This window comes from Vanessa cardui, chromosome 2 (assembly GCF_905220365.1).
Source record: "Vanessa cardui chromosome 2, ilVanCard2.1, whole genome shotgun sequence".
Classification (NCBI taxonomy): Eukaryota; Metazoa; Arthropoda; class Insecta; order Lepidoptera; family Nymphalidae; genus Vanessa; species Vanessa cardui.
In genome coordinates, this window is record NC_061124.1 from 9,267,544 (window position 1) to 9,291,478 (window position 23,935).

The following is a 23,935-nucleotide window of genomic DNA, read 5'->3' on the forward strand; positions in this document are numbered from 1 at the left end:
CACTTCTATGACATTACTAGTCTTATTGTACATCACGACGGTAAATTTAGTAGAATTTAATTATATATTTTAATATTTGGAGATATTTTTACACGAAAAGAGCAGCATACGATATTTTATATACAATTTCCATTTTTATAAACGCTTATTCAATTGTTATATCCCATCGTTTTAAATCTAGTCTTCCTTATGAAAAGTTTAATTCAGTTTGTAAATATATCAAAAATGTGCCCAGGATCATTGTCACGGGCTATTGTATTATCAAGTAGCTAATCAATTATAAAAGTATTAAATGTATACTTTTTTAATATTCTCAAGAAATAATGGAAATATTAGGTCTAAACATACTGTGCTGACTTCTTAGGTTGATGTTAAAAAGTTAGTGTCATGAATTTTAGACCTCTTTTATTTATACTAAATAATGGCGAAAAATGCGAAATAGAACTATTGTTGTCAATTTTAAAAATTGCCTTTTTATGGTATGGGAATTGTGATATTCTGTGTAATATCTCCACATTCCATCTCAATATAAATATAATTATTACTAAACGGTAACTATCAATTTCTTTAAATATCGATTTTTTTATTTATGCCAGCGAGAACACACAATGAATTTAAAAGATATTATTTTATGAAATAACCACATTTATATCAAAAATTAAATCAATAAAGTTCATAGGTTCTGTTGCCTATTTTAATTATCGTGCATAAAAATTAACTTTTAACATAATGGATATATTGAACAGATGTTACAACATATTTTTTTTTATTTTTACCATTCCATGTCAACTGTAAGCGATTTTTGCATAACGAAGCTAGTATTTAATTTTAAGCATAATTTACGATAAAAATATTGAGATTAAAATTGACTTTATAAATAAATATTAATAGAGTTTAATAAATTTTAATAAGACATAATAATAAGAAATGAAATCAATTTGAATGAAACTTCTATTGCCATCTACGTAATTGTTCTTTTTTTGCTAAATAAATTTGTTAATAAATAAAAACATTGTTTTTCTTTTATTGCCTTCATCGCCCAATTTAAACAAGTAGGTATTATTTCTAATTCAACTTGCTGATGTCGGTACTAAATAAGAACTTTAATTGAAAACTTAAATGTTAATTAAAGTTTTCAACCAAAGGAGAATTTGCGGCCCTCTTTAAATGTTAATTATTATTGATGCTCATATTATTGATATAAGTAAAAGCAGGAACAGCATATTGCATGGACGAACTTTATTAAAATTACAAATAAGTCCGCAAGTGTTCATCGTTCATTCGGAATCAGAAACGATGATGTCATGTCGATAACGCCTTACTACGCCATACGATCCGAACGTAAGAGGCGAGAGAATAATTAACAAAAACCGAAAATAGATCATCCTAAAAATGTATGCGAACTATTCCAATTCGATGAAGTGAATAATTCTCATCTGCCTTTATTTATATATCTTAATCTTCACATTTCAATATATTCTTATATATCGATAATCGGCACGGTTAAGAATTATTAATATATTTTTTTATTTCTCTTTTCAATGATTATAAATTATTAAAACACATTTTTATGAACTCCAGTTTTTTAACGAAAAATTAGCAGATAAATCCACCAAAATAAATTAATTTTTAAATGCATCGGCTAATAATAAATCAATTCTGCGTTTGATTTATTATTAGATCATTCATTACCGAATACTCGTATCTCGCATTCCGATACCCACTTAACATCGATTATCGTAACTGTCATACCGCATACGAATGTTCGATTCTTGAGTTGAGCCGAATTTATATTTTACTTTATGTTAACCCTTCTGTCTGACTCTGTCTTCTTTTCAAATTAAACATAAAATTGTAATAAACAACATTATAGTTTTATTTTAAAAATAAATATATTTGTATTGATATGTATGGTAGCGTAGAAGGAACAATAATATTGGGTAATTGGTATACTTTTTTAGTCATACAAATCACAATTTGCTAGTATTCGTTTTGCGTTTTGTAAGACTGTCTGTAATGTAAACGTTAGTGCTTGTTGAGTTGTTGCTTAGGTTGGTGTTTTTAGTTTATAATTCCTGTACACTTGCAACGCATCGAGTGCATTTTTTGCACCCAGCATGGTACGTTTTTTTAATTGTAAGCTATATTTATTGTGATTTATGTGAACCATCTCCTTCCCCTTTTATAAATAATAATGACGCATTGCATTAGACTAGATTTATTTAAAAATAAATTTAAAATATAAACTCATAGCACAATATTTTTTTAATACTAATATCATTGCTTGATATTGTATAAAATTAAAAAAAATATATAATTTTAGGCAAATGATAACAAAATGACAACAAACAGCAAATTTGTTCTACCGGTAAGCAGTGATGACAATTTAAGTGTCCTGTCGGTGATCTACAGATTTTTCAAAAAGGTAAGTTATATTAATAAAATGTTAATTTTTTCTTTTCTTTCTTCAAAGTATAATACTTATATATGTAATTTAATTAGAATAAATCTTCAAGAAATTATAATTCAAATCTTAATGAGCTGAATGCAATTAGTTGTATTAAATTACTATAGATTATAAAATAGTAGTTTTAATTTAGGATAACATATATTTTTATCCTTACATATAACTAGAAATTTTCATGAGTAACATGCAAATAGAATGATTTAAAAAAAGACATAATTCTACACAAAATGGCTAGATGGTTGACCTTATAATATATAAATTGACTTCAAAACATTAATATTCTTATTCATATACTTTATTTAGTTTATGCTATAAACATTTTATGGCTTCAAATTGATAAACATTCTATTCCTACTGATGATATAATATTACAATGTATGTAAATATGTTTTTCCAAAATAGAAACTTTGGATGGTTTCCAGATTATTTACACATAAAAGTTTGAATATTAGAATTCAAAGAAGTATTTTAATCAAAATCAATAGTGATGCATTTAGTAACTAATGTTGGTATGCTGGTACCTGCCTATGAATCATAACCTTGAAACAGCCACCAATCTTGAATCATTGCAGAGGTATTTGACCTTAATTTTTTCGTTATTGGTTTGTTCAAACTTTACAATTTGAATTTGATGTTCTTTACAATAACTCATTTTTATTTAAAAATATGTTTATTCTTCCATCAATAAAAAAAATACATTAATAATTAATGTATGCAATTATTTCATTATTAAACGAACAGTTAGTTTAAAAAGAAATATTTATATTATATTATAAGTAAACTCATTTTCATTGGGCTTAAAAAAATCCACTGTGTTTTTGGAAACATATTTAAAATTTATCATTGGTACTTACAAGTAGGTTAATCATCTGTAAGCAGATTTATCACTAGGTAATTAGCTGATCTCATTAATATGTGTAAATGTTTTTTTGATGACATTCTAACTATCAGCTTATGTACACATAGTACAAATATTTATGTTACGTCTTCTGGCACAAACAAATGGAATTGTTTTGGAAAAGAAACCATAAAAAATGGGTACATACAATCCAATTAGATATTATATAAATATGTATATGTCAATGAAAGAACTAACTGTTAGTCAGTCAGGGATGGAATATGCAAGTCTAAGCAGTGAGAAAATTATAAATAAATGTTAGAACATGAGGGACAAGATCTGTATAGGAGTTTCTAATAATTTTTTAGTAGTTAGATATATTGAAATTGGATTTAGACATCTTATTCAAAATGAGAGTCCTCTGTACAATAAGGAAAAATAATGTTAGAATATGCACTAGTTTTACAAAAGGTAAAGATGAGGCATAAATAGAGTAGGTGATAAGTGAGGTAATGTGATGCCAATGGGAAATAATCTAGCAGTAAAATTTACAGTAGAGGAGGAGGGAAGCTAACTTAAAATCTATAATATAATATATTGCTCAGGTGAATCCTAATATTATTAATTGCATTGTTTTTAATCAAAGTAATTATTCACTTATTTTAATACACAAAATGGAGCTATAATATAAGATGTTAATTTGTATATAGAATATTACAATGTGGAAATAAAATTTATCATTATAATCAAATTATTTAAATAGTTAATTGAGTATAATATTAATTAATTGTGATAAGATAATTATATTTGAAGTATCTATAATAATTTTAGTGTTTAATAGTTAATGTTAGTAGGTAGAAAGAATAAGATATTTTATGTTTAAAACATTGATCACATTTTAGTTTGGTTGCCAGTAGTTAGGTAAAAAAAATAGTCTATGGCTTTCCTTGATCTTCGACCTTGATTTTACCACATTTCATCAATTTCGGTTCAAGGGTTTGATCATCAAGATATATATAAATACCGTTACTATCTAATTTATAATATTAGTATAAAATAACCTTTTTTATTTATATGTTTGTAAAGTGTTCATGGTAAATTAGTGTACTCAAAACAATAAAAACGATTACTTAGAATATTAAAAGGCGTTTATTTTCTTTATTAATAATAAATACTCTTGCAGTATCAACACTCCATATTAATAAAGAGTAGGTTTAACAGTTTATATTACTGATAAAATAATAGGTGACATCATTCTCGCTAAAAATATTCCCACTAGACAGGAAGTGACCTAATATCACGAACTTCAATGGTTTTATTATGGAAAATGTATCTTTGACTCGATATTCTCAAAGCGTATGAAGAACTAATATCTGTTTATGTATGAGGGTCATGGTTAATTAAAAACCTTTAGTTGTAACGATTATATACGTGAAGGTACTGTGTCGTATACTATCGACTATCGAGTAATATGAGTAATGCGTCGTTTTATCGAGTTAGCCTGTTATTGTTAATTTAGATAACATTGTACATTTCAAAATATATCTATAAATACCGTTGTCATTAATTGATAGTAACCGTTTCTTGTAGATCATTTGCATGTTACGGTTGTTGCACTAAAAATACTTGGTAAAGATTTCTAATCGATTTTCACATTCCATTTATCAAATTAAATATTTTTTTTTTTAAATTTGCATTACCCTTGTACTTTGGATAATTTGTAGAAATGTTAAAATCAACTGAATCATTTCATTTCAATCATCTAAAGAAGTTTCCGTCTCTTCAATAAGGTTGAATTTTAGATACGCTGAGTAGACTTGAAAATTATTTCGAGTTAATTTAATCTGTATTTACTAATTGATTTAATGTGTACAAATGATATTCGAATGACTATTTGAATGTTAAATTTGATTCTGTTTTGTTTTTAGAACACTTGTTACTAATATTCTCTCTGATAGGACGAATGAACGAGGTCTTATGTTTATTTATAGGTCACAATAGTAGGTGCAGTATACTTGGTCGGTTATATGCAATGGAGCGTAGCATGGTTGATTGGTCCCGTGGTATTGTCGGTGATGCGAGATCAGTGGCGAAAGGAAAGCGAATATCGTCGAAATTTGGCGAAAACAGCCGCGCTGTCTTCAGAGAAAGATGTCGTACTGGCACGACTTGATGATCTGCCGGCATGGGTAAATTATAAAAAAAACACATTAACAAATATACTTTTCTTCTATCCCTTAAATAATATGAATTTTTATTCATCTATTGTAAAAAAAAAACAATTAAAAGAACGTAATAAATATCGATGAAAAGGCTGTGGATAAAGTTTGTAGCTTTGATTTAAATTTTCAATAAGCAAGTACAAATATGCTGCCATGCTGTATAATTAGACTGACGCTACAACAACAATCGATATATAACATAATGATTTAATTACAGTACACAAAGTCAAAATAATGAACGGGACAGTGTGAACACTAGAATCAATTTTTTAATGTTTATTTTAGGTCTTCTTTCCGGACGTAGAAAGAGCAGAATGGCTTAACAGGGTAAGTCGTTTTAGTGAATAATTTTGCTTGTATATTCTTAATTATGGTTTTTGTATTTTCAGTTAAATCAACATGCTCTGATGAATGATTTTCGTAAAATTAATTAAAACTTATTTTTTAAGTTGTACGATAATTGTCGATTTGGTTTATTATTCTGAAATGTAGAGTCGAGAGCCCATATTTTGAAAGGGCGGTCACTTAGTTGGACCATAGATCCCGTATTTACTGGGTTAGGGATTCATTTCTAAGAGAACTTTTAAAAATATATTTCATTGATATTCCTTATACAATAAAGTCAATTGAAAAATTAACGCATAACGCCACCGACTAAGCTAAACATGTGCCAAATTTGTGCCCACATCGGAGGTGAATAGCATATAAAAAATATTATGTTAAAAAGGATATTAAAAAATGATCTAATAGAGTACTTTCCGAACAGATACTTCTACAAGTGTGGCCGAACGTTAACCACTATGCAAGATCACTCCTCAAGGACTCCATAGAGCCGGCCGTAGCCGAGAGTTTGGCTAACTACAAGTTAAACGGATTTAAGTTCGAGAGAATGATTCTTGGAACTATTGTGAGTATATTCGTTCTTTTTTTTGTCTACGGTACTTTAATATTAAAAGTACATGATCCAGTTGAGTTTCGGTCAAAGCTGGATCGGAATCTCGAGAACGTATAATAAACAGATGTATATAGTAACCGATATTAATAAATAGGATTAATCCTCTGTTACGATTAAACTGAGGTAATTTGTTGTTGAAAGTTAATAAAATAGGCCAAACCTGGAATAAGCATAACCAAGAATGCTGCTTATTGCTGGGTCAAATAAATATAGGTAGTAACAATTTCTTGAAAACAGGTATTGCTAGTAAACACCTATTATCTTGGTGTTCACACATAATATTGGTGTCTGTTTGTAGTAATAAAATAACCGCATTTTCACTAAATGCATATTTGCAATTTGACGGGACTTTCAATACAGGGCAGCTGATGCAATAAGGAGTGACAACAATAACTTTTTTTTTTAATTTAAACGGAGGAACATCTCGTTTTTAATAGATTTTTTCAGTATTTTAATTTTATGAAAATTATAAATTAAATTTAACGATAACGAAACAAAACACCCGTGTAAAACCTCCGTGGCAATAAACTTTTTTATTATCAGATTTGATATGAGTTTTTATTAAAGAGTTTATATCCGTAGGTGTTGTAAAGTTGTGTTGTAAAGTACTTATGTGAATGTGTATTGAGTGTGTTTGCCCGCAGGCGCCGCGCGTCGGAGGCGTCAAAGTTTACGATAAGAACCTTTCTAGAGATGAAATCATCATGGATGTAGACTTATTGTGAGTTCGCTATCTTAACTACACAGAATGACTAACAGATTAGTCAACATAAGTAGATTGTTTGGTTCTTAATACGTTTAAATTTGGATGCTTTGATGCAATTATAGTATAATAGTTGCTACATACACGCAGGCATGATTGAGATATATTTGTATGATATTCACCAATCTTAATGTTTTTGATTATCAATAAAATCCATAAAAACCAATTACCATCTAAAAAAGTTCACTCGACAATTTTTCTAGTAATTAACATAAATGATCCTCTGCCAGACAGTGGCTCACCTTAATGAGAATTTTTGGTTGTGGGACCAAAAATTCTCAGTAGTGCTTACTCGGAATCGAACACACTGTCTTTATTTGAGATATTTTATTTTTATTGCATAGGTTAGCGGATGAGCCACCTGATGTTAAATGGTCCCATCATAGACAATGGCGCTCTAAATATTACCCATTTCTTACATTGCCAATGCGCCACCAACCTTGGGAACTAAGATGTTGTGTCAATTGTGGCAGTAGTTCCACTGGCTCGCTCACCGATCAAATCAGAACACATACAAATACTGAGTACTGTTGTTTAGCGGTAGAATATCTGATGAGTGTGTGGTACCTACCCCAACCGGCCTTGCACAAAGCCCTACCACCAAGTGACATCCACATATTTTAGCTACTGGTACCTTCTCAGCTCTCGTCGATAATGACATGCTTACATGTTTATCTTTAGACAATATTATTATTTTCAGTTACGCTGGTGATTGTGATATTTCATTCGTCCTTCAACGTATTCGAGGAGGCATCAAAGATCTTCAGGTATGAAAATATTTGTTAATTTAATTGTATTGTGTACTAGTAAAACCCGCCAGCTGTTATTTATTGTTTGTGTACATAGCTTAAATAGCCATGGCGATCAGTTGAAGGGTATTTCTGCAGCAGCGATCGTTGCAATGTACTAATATGGTATAAAAAACCTTCTCCATGTAGAATAATATTTATGAGTCGTGTTTCAATTCTTATAAAAAGTTAATAGATCTATTACAACTGTAACAAAATCGGTCTAGTAGTTTCAAAACATATATTTTTTTAGCTCACTAGCTGTTTCTAATTTTGAAGTCGAATTAATTATTTATAAATTATTAAATAGTCTTGTTACTCAGAAGTAAGACCATTTTTTTGGCCCGTCACAAGAGACCATTTACAGTAGCGAAATTTTCTGCAGTAGCCCAAACTTAGTAGTATCGAATTATATGTAAGTACTAAGTACATTATAGGTAAGTACTACAGTACTTACCTATAACTATTTGCTCTTGCAAAAACACAGTTCTCTAGTACGCACTAACGAACTTTGGAGGACATATCTGTATAATAATTTATTTACTGAAATAGTAGAATATAAAAATCAATACGATACAAGACATACAGTTACTATGTATCAACATTTGCACATATGACACAGCAATTGTCAGTTACGAGCAAAGCGACTCCTTCCTGCAATAACTATTCTCTTGTCGCCTTCGAGTATTTATTCATGTCATATACATTTATTTGATGTCTGCTACATTTAAACAATAGCTTGTATTCATCGTTTATTTAAATTCTGTTGAGGTAGTTTTCATTTATTGTCTCAATTACTAATAATTATTAATAGCTTGTTATGTAAAATTACTTCTTTAAAAAAAAAAAAACATTCACCAATTCGTCTGACAAACTTTAATTCCAGTATATTACTTTCGAAACATTTAAATAATATAAAGAAGAAAGAAAGCAATATAAAAAGTTGGATTTACTATAATTGAATGTCGCTTATACGAATTAGATAGGATTGAACCCGCTGTTTCATCGTTATAATTAGAAACTATTTCATTAAACCTAAGCCTACTATTCAATGTTGCATAACATTTTTTTTTTATTGAATCTAAATCCTTGAGAATTAACCGCGTGGCGTTTGTATTAATAAGTTTACCGTATTGGTACACTTGGCGGTAATGTAGTAAATATTATCAATCTTGATATTTGCCAGATCCACGGCATGGTGCGTGTGGTGATGAAGCCGCTGATCACGAAGATGCCGCTTGTGGGCGGCCTGCAGGTGTTCTTCCTCAACAATCCGTCCATCGACTTCAACCTCGTCGGCGCCGCTGACGTCCTAGACATGCCTGGCTTTAGGTAACTATTATTTACACTATTGTTAAACCAGCCCCCCCCCCCGGCTTTTACGGTTGCAATACTGATACTAAACTTTATACAGAATTTGTTTATTTACGTTAGACACTTCTAAAATTATCAGTGTTTCTTTATTATGATGTCAATGTATTACATAAATAAACCTTGCTTTTGAATCACTCTGGAGATCTAAGCATACATAGGGACAGACAATAATATAATACATTTTATGTATTGAAATCTAATTTAATAATTTTATAAATAACAAATGATGTATTAGTTATTTTGTATGTATAATAAATTAACGTAGTTAAAATGTAAATCATCGTAATGTCACTTTGAAAGGATTTTAAATAGTGTATTTTATTTATTAGGAACGAATTCATAGAAAATGATTATATTATATTGTGTATATTCATTTGCAGTGACATTTTACGACGATGCATTGTGGAGCAAATAGCAAATATGATGGTTCTCCCAAACAAATTGCCGATCAAGCTGAGCGACGAAATTCCAACTGTTGACCTGCGCATGCCCGAACCGGAAGTAAGTTACTACCTCAATGTTGCCTCACTGAACTATTTTAGCCTAGATCTTTTTTTTAAGGAAGTAAGAAAAAAAGTCAAATAAAGGTTAGTTAAAGAAGGGCAGGGACTGACTTTTAAGACATTATCAATAGATTAACTAAGTGCACAGTTGTGAATGCTTTACAGGTGCAATCACAAATCACCTACTCTGGCAGTCAATACTAACTTAGCATGTTTTCCGAGGTACAGAAGTAGGAATAGGAACTTCTTAATTTCTGGACTCTTTAGTTATTAATTAGTTGTGAAAATTAATTACCTTTTAGTGTCACTGTGAAGCTGGCCGTTTAAACAACGAAGTTCTTTATGATTCATAAATCACTTAGAGAAGAAACAGCACATTTTCGTAACTTTACTCGTTTCCGTTTTGTCCTTATTGATTCATCTACAACTTATATAAATATTATTAAACTTACCTTACTGTACGTATAATGGGTTACCATAATAATAAAAATCAGACTGAGTTACTTTCACATTTATAAAATTAATATATATTTGTTTCGTTCAAGGGTGTACTTCGAATTCACCTGGTGCAAGCTCAGAACCTTATGAAGAAAGATGTGTCGATGTTGGGTAATATAAATGAAAATCTTTGATAACATAAAAAAATAATATAACATCTAACAACCTTAAATGTTCGTGAACAGCGTCGGATTTAAAGGTCTGGAGGCCCCCGGGCCACGAAGCAGTGGGGGCCCTAGACAAACAGAAGCGTGAACAACCTAATAATTATATTATCATGAATTAATTACTTTTTTTATTTCAATCAGTAAGCAATGATTTATTTACTTCTATCGGTAACTTTTAAAATATTAAATAATAACATTATTATAATTTGACGATATCTCGGTATTTGTTAACTTGCTGAAAACTGTGGCCCCCACTGATGTGGAGGCCCCAGGGCAGTTGCCCCGGTTGCCCTCCCCTAAATACGGCCCTATTCGTGAATATATCGATTCGTCAATAAATAAAGTATCGTTCACTTCCAGGTAAAGGTAAATCGGATCCTTACGCGATCATAACGGTCGGCGCGCAGCAGTGGAAGACTAAACACATCGACAACAACATCAACCCACGCTGGGAGTACTGGTGCGAGGTGAGTTGTTACACCATAGTACACCAAACGATACACTATGCACGGTTACGGTTGATGCACTAATTTTAATTATTCAATATATTTAACTTATTACTCTATATTATTTATAAAACGCTTGTAGATAGATTCGTTAAGCGGACACATTTGATACATTTAAAATGTGTTTCCTTTTAATGGTTCTTTGGTGAGTACATTAAGATTGATTTATGTATTTTTTTTATATTATTTCTTATTTGTACTGAATACTCAATGTATTGAGAATTTGCATGTGATTAAAATGGTTCCACAATATCCGGTGAAGTAACATGTAACGTATATTCACAATCATCCGTTACTAACCTTGTATATAAGAATAATCCTATATCATTTTGAGATGCTGTACGATTTGAGCTTTCAATTCATTATTCAATGAAAAATGGGGAGTTTCTTCTTGAATTTTATGGTCATATTTAAATAGAAATATAAATTTCGAGCCTCTACAAACATCTAAACACCTGTTTTTAGATTACTCTATTTATATTACTGTTTCAAATGTTATTCGTATGCTATATTTTAAAACCAGCATCGTACGCCAGCATTTAAGTGGCTGTAAGCAAAACAATTATAAAATATAATAATTTCTGTTATGACGATATCGATATATGCATGAAATAAAAAGAAATACCTAATAATCATATATAGTTTAAAAAGATCTTTATCGATTTAGTTATTAAGTACTCTTAGTATGTACTTACAAAATAATTTGGCATCAGCAGCTCCCAATTCTGTCAACATTTGGAATTAATATGTGACTTCATTTTTATTCTTTTATAACGATCACATTAAAAACATTCGAATTAAAACGAGCCCATCTTTGGCATTAAATTTTCCTACTTTTCAGATGACACTCTATGCGTGACTTTACAATTTTAATTCGATATGTAACACTTTTCTTTGTACTTTTATCAATCTGATTTAAATATCTCGCCTGACTTTTTTCCGTTAGCTTGTTCGCCTTCGCTGAATTGGTCTGACAAAGAAATGATTTTGTTTTCCTTACTTATGTTTGCGTGGGACTATGCGCGTTTGGCGTAAAGGCGCGTATAATGCAATCCCTGGGTCAATCATTGGACATAGAGGTGTTCGACAAGGACGAGGGCAACGACGATGATAAGCTCGGCAGGTGAGTGCGGTGCGGGACATGCGGTGGCGGCCGGTGGTAGGTAGACTACTTCGACCTTAATCTCTAACGGATAAGGTTCAAAGTTGTCGAGCAATAAAGCAATTAACCATACTATTCTATCTCTTCATTTATATATAAGTACATTATGCGAGCTTCATGCGATTACCTTTAATTGGCATACATGCATGACGTATAATTGTTCAACATTAGTTTAGTGTATGCTGCTTTAGTCTATGTTGGCGCGCTTAAATAATGTTGCTATATAAGAAAATAATATATTTGTTATTTAGTATTTCGGTAAAATTTTTCGATATTAATTTACACGGATAATTGTATTCTTATTAAGCACATTTTAGCTATAAATGTTAACTATATTCGCTGTTGGAAGATTGACAATTGCAAGTATTATCTAAATAAAATTTACATTTTTGTGCAATCTTTCAAAGCAGCGAAATAGCTACGGCAATTCTCACGCTTTGCTTTCTAGTTTAAATATATTTATACTTACTTTATTTATATGTATATATATATCACTATTACGTCAGGGAGTTCAGTGATAAATATGCCTGGAGTATTTATGTATAGTGTTTTTTTTAATTGTAAAAAAATTATTGAGTAGAATAGATATTTGTCTTCTTTCGAATATTAAAGTCGTTGTACATGGTGCAAATATTCTTTAGCAGTTTTGATTTTAATTAGAAATTTACATCTATAACAAATTTAGCAAGTTAATGAAACCAATAGTGGAAATTTAATAGAATGATTTTATATAACAGTGCGCGATATTATGTTTAAAATGTAGCCATTTGGTTATTTTAACATGTTGTAATTTTTCCGAAGGCGATTATAAGCTCGAGAAAGAGCCAGATGCTGCAGTGCGAGTTGTGGGACTGGGACCCGGGGATGGGCATTCAGAACGATGACTATCTCGGCAGGTCCGTTCCGCCCCGCGCTCACAGTGACATTGTTTTGGCCTTACTACATAATCTGTGGATTTTCATATCACTCTTATTATTAGCTAGTTTTTTTTTATTTCAAAATATAAATAAACATATATTACTAAGGGTGATCTAAAAATTCGTAGTTACATGTATCGAAATCATAAGTTTTCATGTGAACTTGCCTAATTTTGTGTGGTTTGTCGTTGATTTATGCGTATTTGGCTAATTATTAGTGAGAACAGGGATATCACAGACGTAATCGTACTGGTCTATGGTTTAATGTTTTTTTTTTTTTTTTTTTTTTAATTACAGTCTATTTTATGTATTATTTTATTTCGTATATTATGTAAGTTTATACAAATTAATAATTTCAACTGACATTTTCCGTGTAGCGGCGTTGCAAAACTAATAACAGTTCTAACCCGTAGTGTGTTTGGCACTAATCTGTGTGAGTTATGCGTGGTGGGTTGTGACAGTCCGTGCTGCGGCCGGGCGCGGCGCGCGCGAGCGTACAGCTGTACGACTGGGACCGCGCGGGACGGGACGAGAGGCTCGGCAGGTCTGTCTTGGGGCGCCTCCGTGTCACGTGCATCGTACTCGACATGCATTCATAGCACGTCTAACGACGCGTATAAGAGCATTTTGAAATCATAAAACGTTCTCTTAGACGATTATCACGAACCGTTTTGTTAAACGTAGATTCATTTTTTGTTATTAATAAGTACATATTGTAGTACACTTTCATACACATGCATTCGACTAATGAATTAAATAAAACAATTTATATAAATATTTAAGTACTTGTACCTACATGACATGGCTGGTCAAAAAACTTATCTTCTAGAAAAGAAGGGTTTTTGGACTATAGCAAACAAAGCTGCTTGAAAGCGGATTGGTGAATACTTATTTGGTAGAATTTCATTCGACACAATGTATTCCTTCACTGCCAAGCACAATGTGAATAATAACAATAATAAACACATATGTACATGAAAAGTCAGCAACATTTCTGTTGCTCTAGTCACTTGGTCATCAGCACACCAACGCAATAAATTTTTGAATCAAAAAAATAATAAAAATAGTTATAAATTGTTTTATTTCAACTCATACTTATTCACTCAACAACTTTCGTTTACAGACATTTTCAGTCGATGCTGAAAATATTGTATATCCGTTGTAGAGACTAACAAGACCTGTGCATGCACAATATCGATTCTCGTTACATTAAACACGTTATCGAATTGAAAATATGATGTAAACACACTGTAATACTCCACGTGTCATCACCACGGGATAGAGTAAATGCAAAGCTTTTCATTCAATGCACGACTGTCACAATTACTTGTATATTCCTACTAATCTTAACTACGTATGTTTGTACAACCAAAATAACGAGTTTGTACACGATTATAACTCGGTTATTATTACGGCACAGTCACTCACGTTTCAAATAAAAGTAAATCGACTAACGAATTAAATAAAATGTAAAGATTGACGCCTTAAATAATGATAATAACAATAATCTAATATTTATTGTAAACAGGATATCAGCGCAAAAGTAACCCTCGCTTGATTTAGTATCGATGTGAAATACTTTATAAAAGATTGATTTTTTTTTTAATTGGATTCGGGTAGTTTTGCGCCGCTGCCCACACTTAACAAAAAACGTTTGGAAAATTATTTTTCCTTTGCATGCATAATTTATTGGTGTTGTTATTAGTGGCTTGTTTTTTAATGTTTAACAACAACAATTTATGAATTGGAAAAATAATCGTATTTATGTTTAAAAATAATCATTTAAAATTTATAAGTAAAAAAAGAGTTTGTAAATAATTTAATGATATTGTTTAACGGGTTTTCTTTCGTTAAAAAATTTATTGTGCTTTGCCATTTACATTTGTTCACATTTTTCGAAGGCCCTGCGCGTAATATTAATGTTATAATTAATTTTTCAGATGCTCTTTAGATATTTCACAAGTTGTGCGCGCCGGACGCTTGGATACGGTAAGTTCAATGTATAACATAATTTATAGTTACTCAATAGTCTTTTATAACTAACTTCTAAGTAAAGTATTAAATTCAGCTTGTTTTATTGAAGACCTAACTACTTACTTACGTACTTACGTAATGAGCCATTTAAAAATACTATATTTGCCAAATAAAAGCTGTATGTAACTTCTATTGATGTTGGAGATATTGTTAATGTTTTTACGAAGGACACCGATGAATTCGAATTTTACATTTCAGTGGCAAACACTCCAGCAGGCAAAGACAGGCAAAGTGCATTTGCGATTATCTTGGCATCGCTTTTCAACTGACTTGGCCGATCTTAGTCACGTGAGTTTTTTCAAAATATAGTCTACATACTTTTCTATCGTAAATAATTCTCGAAAAACGAAATGTCTTTGTCTTATTATTTGATTTTAGGCTCTCACTGAAACTCAACTCGTGAAGAATGCAGAGCTGAGTTCAGCAGTTGTGTCAGTTTACATAGACTCGTGCAAGAACTTACCCGTAAGTAAAAAATATTAGAAACATATTACTGATTGAAATAAATTTAAAAATGGAACAGTTTAGAAATTAAAATGTCATTGTATGCACAGAATGCGCGTGCGCAGTCCCGACCCGATCCATACTTGACGGTGACCGTCGGCAAGAAGACTGAGAACACTGCAGTGCAGATGCGTACTGATAGCCCCGTGTACGAAATAGGATACTCTTTCCTCGTACAGAATCCTGAAATCGATGTTCTGGAAATTAAGGTACTGCAGTTATAATAATATATATAACATCTCTCTTTGTTATACATTGCTTAATAAATCTTGTCAGGTTAGTGTATATAGTCTTTTTTTAATTTTAATAATCGTGTAATTAGGATCAATGGAAATTTACCTGATGTATGTGCATGTATTTTGTTATGCCATAAATGTCATCTCATTCTTTGTTTCCCTAAAATATATTTAAATTAAAAAATATATAAAAAAGGTTGTATATGGTAAAATATATGAAAATTTGATAAAATCACTTCGTTATGTGTGTTTAAAATCAAAATAATTTATAATTTAAATATTTTTAACGTGTATTTAGGTCATAGATCAGAAGACCGGCAGTTCACTCGGCCAGCTAACATATGGAATCTCTTCACTGTTGAAACAAAAAAATCTTACAATGTTGAATCAGCCAATGAACTTGCAAAAGTCCGGACCCGAATCGAAGATTATTATTGCAGCGCAACTTAAGGTAAAGCTTTCAATAAATAAACCTTATAATCAACAGTAAGCATGACATCTTTCTTATCTTGTCTGTTCACTTTTGTTTTTTGTTTTGTTTTTATAGAATAGGTTGGGGGACGAGCATATGGGCCACCTGATGGTAAGTGGTCACCATCACCCATAGACAATGACGCTTTAAGAAATATTAACTATTCCTTACATCGTCAATGTGCCACCAACCTTGGGAACTAAGATGTTATGTCCCTTGTGCCTGTAGTTACTCGGGCTCACTCACCCTTCAAACCGGAACACAACAATACTAATTACTGTTATTTGGCGGTAGAATAACTGGTGAGTGGGTGGTACCTACTCAGACGGCATTGCACAGACCCCTACCACCAAGAAACTTAGACATCCCCCTTCCCCGCTACACCCTTCTCTCGCCGTAAGACTTGCCAGGGCTTCTTTACGTATTGACTTTAATATGTATTGGATTAATCATAACTATCATGATACATAAAATTATATTTTCAAATAGCTTTTAGATGCAAAGCTGTCGCTTGATTTTGACTTTTTTGTGAAATAAATGCAAAGTAGGACACGAGTCTGGTACTAGAATAAAGGTCTCGTATTATTATTATGCGTTATAACTTATATTATAAGGCTTTAAGTCTACGTGTTATAAAATATTATGTGGTCGTTTGATTGTAGGCTAAATAAATGTTTCTGTTTATATAATTTCAAATTTCTTTATCGTTTAGATCTTAAAGGAGGCCATAAGAGAGGAGGATATCGATGAAGAGATGGCATTGGTCGCTCCGAGCGAGCCCGAGCCGGAACCGGCCGCGACCACAGACAACTCTGGTGAGAATCGTAGACGAATTTGGCATATTTTATTTGTGTGACCAATTTTCAAATAATTCATTTTATTTTTAATATCATAGCAACATCAATAAATCAAAGCTTTACATATATTTTGACGAATACAATTATGGATATAAAATTTACATTCTAAACGAATATTTTATAAGCTTTTTTATATTTTATATAATCTCGTGTATAATATTATAGTAGCCTTTCGTGAATGTTCTTTATCATATGTTTTATATAAAAGAGGTATTATCAAATCGCATGTATATAATATTTGAATGTATATAAGTGTATATTGCTTGCAGTAAACGCACCAGCAGTTCCATCTTCGAACACGGATCTTAAGGACATAGTAGATGCAGCTCCAACAGGTAACCAAACCGATAACGCATCCGAAAAATCCATACCCGTTGAACAAATCATTAAAGAAGTCGGTAAGTTGAATTATATACACAATCAATATTTTAAAATTAAATTTATCAATTGTACACCAACGCCGCTTACAAACGACAGACGTAATAATTCCCCAAAATCTCAAGTGTTTAGGCGATAAACTGTAGTTACCAAATCATTTTATAGTTAGGAATTATTTCTAAGCAAAAATTATATGTTCAATACAGGCCACAGTTATTTATCGATATTACTAATCACAACACTAGCTTTTTTGGTATAAATTTATTTTCTTCGCGTAGCATAGGTACGGAGACTTCGGGATTTGAAATTTCTAATATTGTAACTAGTTTTGATAAACCTATTGATAAATTTATATAAAAAATGGTTGACGTTTCATTTTCTCTTTCTTGACTTGACGCAGTGAGCATGCCTGCAATATGCGTGCGTTCCTTCGCGTTCAAAGCGCGGTCTAAACACGTGGGTCATACTAAAATACATGCCTCTTCATTCCAGACGTTCCTCTGGAGAGCCAAAATCAGACGGAACCCGAATCACCCAAGCTTATCCACAGAACTTCTTCTTTGACAACGTATGCATATTTATGAATACTTAAATCATAAAAGAAATAATTTTAATTCTATGCGCTACATAACATTACTTATGATGTGCAAATAAATTACTAAAATAAATCGAATAATATTCTAAGCTAATAGTCTCCTTTCATAAAATATAATAATGTAAATAATATTAAATTTACCAATCCTCATTTTAGGTCTGCCGGGGAAGCAGGTCTGGGTCGCATCTTATTGTCCCTTCGCTATAGTATGCAAAATCAAATTCTCTATGTTGTTGTACACAAAATAATGTAAGTACCTACTTCAATATTAATTAAAATAGTGTAACAGAATAATAAATCATTAAATGTTTTATTTTATAAACAGGAATATACCTCTTAAGGACCCTACCAATGTGCCCGATCCGTATGTAAAGTTGTATTTACTACCCGGACGATCCAAGGATTCTAAGCGGAAGACCGCAGTGAGTATTAAATCACAATATTTACATACCGAATTTCCGGGAGTATTTTCGTAAGGATTTTTTTATAATACTATAGAAACTACGCACCAATAAAAAACTTATCTAACAAACCTCATTAAACAAATACTTTATTATGACTTCAAAAAAATATTCTTGAATTTTGCTTTGTAAAATTTTGTTTAAAAGCTAGTATGGCTTAATAAATAAAATTGTTGCAAGGGACATTTTGAACGTCAACTTTTAAATTAATTATTGCTAGTGTATGTCATGAGATTTAAGAAAAGTTAAAAATATCAGCAATTAGTAAAATAAAGCTTAAGCATTAATTGTATTTTATGTTTATATTTGTGTTAACAGGTGGTAAAAGACAATTGCATGCCCGAATATGACGAACAGTTCGAGTGGGCCATCCCGCTAGCCGAGTTACATTCGCGCCAGCTCGAAGTGACCGTCGCCACGCACAAGGGTTTCCTCGGCGGAAGCCCCATCATCGGACAGGTATTCACATATTCTCCTCAGTGGCGTAGCTATCGTAGGGCAGGTGGTGCTGTGCACCAGGGCCCCGGAGTTCAGGGGGCCCTCTAAACTAAACTTTAAGCTTCTGAAGCTAGAAAACCACGATCCTGCGCACATGATTTCTTATTTGATGTCTATAATTTTAAAGGGTAATTATTAGTTAAAGGGGGATGGAAAAAAGTTGGTGAGGGCCCTTTTCTTTTTCTATACACCGGGGCCCTTCCTCACCTAGCTACGCCGCTGATTCTCCTCAGCATGATTAATGTCACATTGTTATCTATTATGAAATATTTAGTAGAAAATGTATTTGTGTAAAAAATACAAAATTGTCACTTCATAAAAGAATTTTTTTTTTTGCAGGTAATTGTGCAACTGAATCAGTACGACATCCGTGAAGCCAAAACATTGTGGTTTGATCTTTTGCCTGAATCATCGCCGCGAGAGTAAACATTTAGCAGTTAGATGCTTATAATACATTATGTCAGTGCTTATGCTAAGCCATATTTAAAAGATCTGACGTCACTTTTTTATAATGTATTTTGTTAAATTACTCGTGTACATGTATAAAACAAAATCGGATACTTGTACTAAACTTATTTTTACACATTGTCTTACGAAATAGTACGAGTAAGCACGCTCATACACGTGTGTTCTTATATATTTTTTTCAATAATGCGTCAACTTTAAAACATCCAACAAAAGGCAGTTGATTGATTATTTACGTAGGGATGGTAAATATACTGAATATAATTTTATATGAAACAACACTTTCAGTACAATACGTATAAGTGTTATCTTTGACATCTATAGAAGACTATTATACAAAAAGTGTTTTATGTTTATAGAAGATGGAAAAACTTATGAATCTGTAATGCGATCACTGCCTGACTATTTAATTCTCGTAAATAATAATGGTGTAAAAGGGCCATTAATATCAGGTTTTGTTTTTATTCAAATAACACATGTTACCAATATATTATTTCAGTTTGCATTTGTAATGTTGTTGTTTAGTTAAGATTTGTTCCATCTAGAATGTTCTATATCTAATCATTTCATTTGTCATTTATTGCAAAGTATTGGTTTTGTCGAATAATTACTAAAACATGCTAGTTACCATATTTCATTTTTAAGGCTTTTGTTTTAAGGTGGAGCATTATCTCGAATATGAAATCTTATAATAAATTATCCTGAATGACAAAATTTACATATGTTATTTAATTGCTGTTGAAATTGTAAGAAAATAAAATGTTTATTTATTTATACAAAAGTTTATTGTTTCATAAGTCTTATCAATGTTGTATTTATATTTTTACAGTCGCTATTTAAACATTGTTACTTAATTTCAACTTATGAATAGTTGTATTTTATTAAATAAGTGTAACTAATGTTGTATTACGCTTTAACTGTATGCTTTTCTATTCGAAATAAAAAAATAATCTAAGTTTATTTTTGTCATTTTTCCATCCATTAGAATTAAAGATCATAAATTAAATAAGTATATAAAAAGATAAAAACACCAGAATATAGTAAGTTGATAATATTAGAACTATTTAATGGTGTGACATGAAAGATAAAATTAAAGGTCATTTCATACTATAGAATTTACTTAAAATTAAATGTTATTACAACATGCTATTTCCATCCAGATCAATTGAATGTTTTTTACCATTACAGTCTTTCATTTTTAGCTCCAGGTAGCACTTAAAAGGAACATCAACGTTCTAAAGTATTTGGCGTTATCTTCTGGGCAATTATTTTTCCATAGCCGCCGCGTCCACCGTCGTAGTCCGTACGATATTCATCACGAACCTAGGAAAATATAATTGAATATTATGAAATACCCTGAAACATGTTAGATAACATAGAACATATTCAATCTAACAAATATTACAGCAGTGTTAAAAATTAAAATTATTTTGCCGATTTAAGTACTATTGTCAGCTATATCAAGCTCATTAACTATCCAAGTGGTATAGTTAAGTAGAAATACCACTCAAAACATAACAAGTCAGTAGTACAAATATAAGACGATTGTAACAGGCTATGTTCTAGTTTTTGAGAAAAAAAAAAATTAGATATTCTGAATACATTTTGTGCCAATGTTGGAGTAACAGCCATCTACAACTTGTCTGTCTTAGTATTAAAATATTAAAGCTACAAAATTTCCTCATATTAGTTATTTTTATAAATCTTTAATCATTTCTTACATTGTATTTACCACACAACAAAGGAATGCAACATCTACAGTGCTGTGAAAAATTACTCATTGTATTACATATTTTCAGCAATTTAAATAAACAAACTTATTTCCAAAATAGCCAATTGCTGAGCACCATGTATTAGTAATATGACACTGGAGACTCCTCAATGCATCAGTCAATTCAATTCTGAATATTTATAAACTCAGTTGCGTTCAAATCACTCTGAGTAAAATATACAGTGTAAACTTTTTATAACATTATCCTTTATAACGATAAACTGTCTATAAAGTAGAAGTGAGCACGACTTGGTTGGTTTGCTTTAAAACCCACATATTGATACACTCTTTATAGCAATACAGCCATTCTCTATTACGAAGAAATGTGTACATCATTTTAGACAGTAACTATTTATTATCCTGCTCACCCAATCATATCTAATCTTCGAAGCATAGAGTTAGCATTTTTCATTAGCTTAATCAAGATGAAGAAGATGATTAAGTGGACGAAACTGAATCACCACCAATTGTTGCTAAGTTGGTAGAGTTTGTTTTGTTGTTTAATCTAGACGATTCACTTACATATCTAGATATGAATAGAATATATAAAAAGTACTGGCACAGCAAAAAACGTCACACAAAGTTATCGGATTATATGTGTAACCAAAATTTATAAGCATATTTTATCTATTTCAATTTGATTGTTTTTGTTTGTTCACTCCATATAACGAAATCTCTCTATAATGACAAAAAATGCACAGTCCCTTGAATTTCGTTATAACGAGTTTACACTGTATTTATTTGTAGAGTGAGAAGCTAGTGGATGGGTAAGCTTGATTCATACCAAATTTTATTAAAAACATCTACTTACACATTTATAATATCAGCATGAGATCAACAAAAGTATTTGCAAAATTTATCTGTTGCTGTTATGTATAAAAGCTAAAACTATTAACATAGTGGTTTCTATCCTATACCACTACAGATGAACTCTATAAAATCTTTATAAATAATATACAAAATTAAAGTTAATTGGATAAATCCAATCAGCCACATTGCCTCTTCATTACCTGTCCACCTGTTTTCCCTCGTCCATATTGGCGACCTTCAATAAATCCAGCATCCCAGTCACATCTAATAATTCTATCATCCAGTCTTGTGCCATTTATATATCTATAAATAAAATTTACAAAAAAAATTAGCGTTGATTAATGGCAGTATTATTTTACGGACCATTAAGTTCATCGATATTTAAACTAACCTCATACAATTCTCTGAATCTTGTCTTGTGTAATATTCTACGAAACAGAAACCACAAGGAGTTTTCTTATATTTATCTAATCCCATAATAACTCGTCTTATATCGCCACAACGTGAGAAAAGTTCATAAATTTGTTCTTCTGTTGTATAAAATGATAAATTTCCAATATAGAGTGTAGATGATGCGCGAAGAAGCTTTTCTTGTTCGCTTCTGGATCCCTGAAATGGGTTAAAATAAGCAGCTTTTAATGTTTTTTTATATTTACATTAATTACTAACTCAGGATATTTCACTATGGTGTTACCTTAAAATGTTGATCTCGATATGAACTAATTTCAACAGAAGAACTCATTGAGTCGTAACTCCTCTTCATCGCGTTAAATTTAAATTGTATTACCTATAAAGAAGTGTTTATAGATTTTAGTGTATTTCAATAACAAATAAAATAAAGTCTAACAATATTGCAAAAAGATGCTAACAAGTCTCAACAATTATTGTTCGCAAGCCGTCACTTATATGGCTCTGACATTGACGGAACAAGTGACATGGCATCTTATTTTTCAAAGACTAATAAAAGACAGACTACAAATAATTTCAAGTATATCGACAAAATAATTTTTTTAGTGTTTAAGGCAAGTACAAACAATCTGCAAAGTTTGAAACAAAAAACAGTACTAGACATAACGATTCTTTTGACATCCATCGAAACAATAAATTCATTGTAGAGAAGGGATGATGTACATTTTATGAAGCATATTTCTTAATTCAAAGATGTACAAGGAGGCAAACCCTTCTAAAACCGTTGTGGATTTCTGTAACGTAAGGGATCTAAACACCATCTTTTACACTATTCTTTTTCACATTAAGACGGCGAAGCTGGTCTTGCTCCTTCTCACCTCATTGCTAACCCTGAGTCCTGTGACCCTGGGTCTACCTCTCCGGCGAGTACCACTTTTCTCATCTTTTCGAAATAGAAATTGAAACACTCCTTAGTATCGGCCGGTGGTGAGCGTTTAAGGCAAAAATAATATCTACTCTCGTCGCCTTGGTAGCCATAAAGGATGGGGCCTATCATTAACTACGTTAAGTGTTCGGTTGGTCGCCTTGTTTATGTCATTTAATTTAACCCATAGAGTTAATGAACCGACGCGAATAACCGACGATACTTCTACGTATATTGATAATGTGTTTTGTGACTGTGAAATATATAAAGTATCAATTATAAATAATTTAACTTCTGACCATTGTGGTCAGAAGTTTTCATTAAAACACAAAGAAATAAATCATTTAAAAAAAATAACATA

General features: G+C 31.3%; 2 protein-coding genes across 3 annotated transcripts; one reads left to right on the top strand and one right to left on the bottom strand.

Moving 5' to 3' along the window:
* Window positions 1–1,775: 1,775 nt before the first annotated feature.
* Window positions 1,776–20,615, top strand: LOC124540555 (extended synaptotagmin-1). The gene is made up of 24 exons (XM_047118224.1): window positions 1,776–2,120; window positions 2,324–2,425; window positions 5,297–5,494; window positions 5,813–5,854; window positions 6,294–6,434; window positions 7,127–7,203; window positions 7,946–8,012; window positions 9,220–9,365; window positions 9,788–9,908; window positions 10,456–10,519; window positions 10,936–11,042; window positions 12,119–12,204; window positions 15,101–15,149; window positions 15,393–15,482; window positions 15,573–15,659; window positions 15,749–15,907; window positions 16,233–16,385; window positions 17,119–17,221; window positions 17,533–17,661; window positions 18,134–18,213; window positions 18,334–18,485; window positions 18,562–18,658; window positions 19,016–19,156; window positions 19,535–20,615. The coding sequence occupies exons 1-24, from the start codon at window positions 2,118–2,120 to the stop codon at window positions 19,619–19,621; spliced, it is 2,481 nt and encodes an 826-aa protein (XP_046974180.1). The 5' UTR covers window positions 1,776–2,117; the 3' UTR covers window positions 19,622–20,615.
* Window positions 20,616–20,760: 145 nt separating this feature from the next.
* LOC124542887 (nuclear cap-binding protein subunit 2) lies at window positions 20,761–23,190 on the bottom strand. Of its 2 annotated transcripts, XM_047120798.1 has the most exons (5): window positions 23,111–23,190; window positions 22,936–23,028; window positions 22,633–22,850; window positions 22,442–22,544; window positions 20,761–20,983 (listed from the first exon to the last, which is right to left on the bottom strand). In XM_047120798.1, exons 2-5 carry the CDS (start codon window positions 23,002–23,004, stop codon window positions 20,888–20,890), a joined length of 486 nt encoding a protein of 161 aa, XP_046976754.1. In that variant the 5' UTR covers window positions 23,005–23,028; window positions 23,111–23,190; the 3' UTR covers window positions 20,761–20,887. The 2 variants fall into 2 exon arrangements, with proteins under 2 accessions (XP_046976754.1, XP_046976744.1); XM_047120788.1 differs by having other exon boundaries at window positions 22,936–23,151.
* Window positions 23,191–23,935: the final 745 nt, after the last annotated feature.

What these genes read in the sequence shown, in the direction of transcription:
- LOC124542887 (XM_047120798.1), bottom strand. Translation starts at nt 23,004, where the DNA reads ATGAAGAGGAGTTACGACTCAATGAGTTCTTCTGTTGAAATTAGTTCA. An exon ending in ATCGAGATCAACATTTTAAG is followed by an intron (nt 22,851 to 22,935) that starts GTAACACCATAG and finishes AACCCATTTCAG; the next exon opens with GGATCCAGAAGCGAACAAGA. An exon ending in GATTCAGAGAATTGTATGAG is followed by an intron (nt 22,545 to 22,632) that starts GTTAGTTTAAAT and finishes TTTTATTTATAG; the next exon opens with ATATATAAATGGCACAAGAC.
- LOC124540555 (XM_047118224.1), top strand. An exon ending in GAGGCATCAAAGATCTTCAG is followed by an intron (nt 8,013 to 9,219) that starts GTATGAAAATAT and finishes GATATTTGCCAG; the next exon opens with ATCCACGGCATGGTGCGTGT. An exon ending in TTATTGCAGCGCAACTTAAG is followed by an intron (nt 16,386 to 17,118) that starts GTAAAGCTTTCA and finishes TTTATCGTTTAG; the next exon opens with ATCTTAAAGGAGGCCATAAG.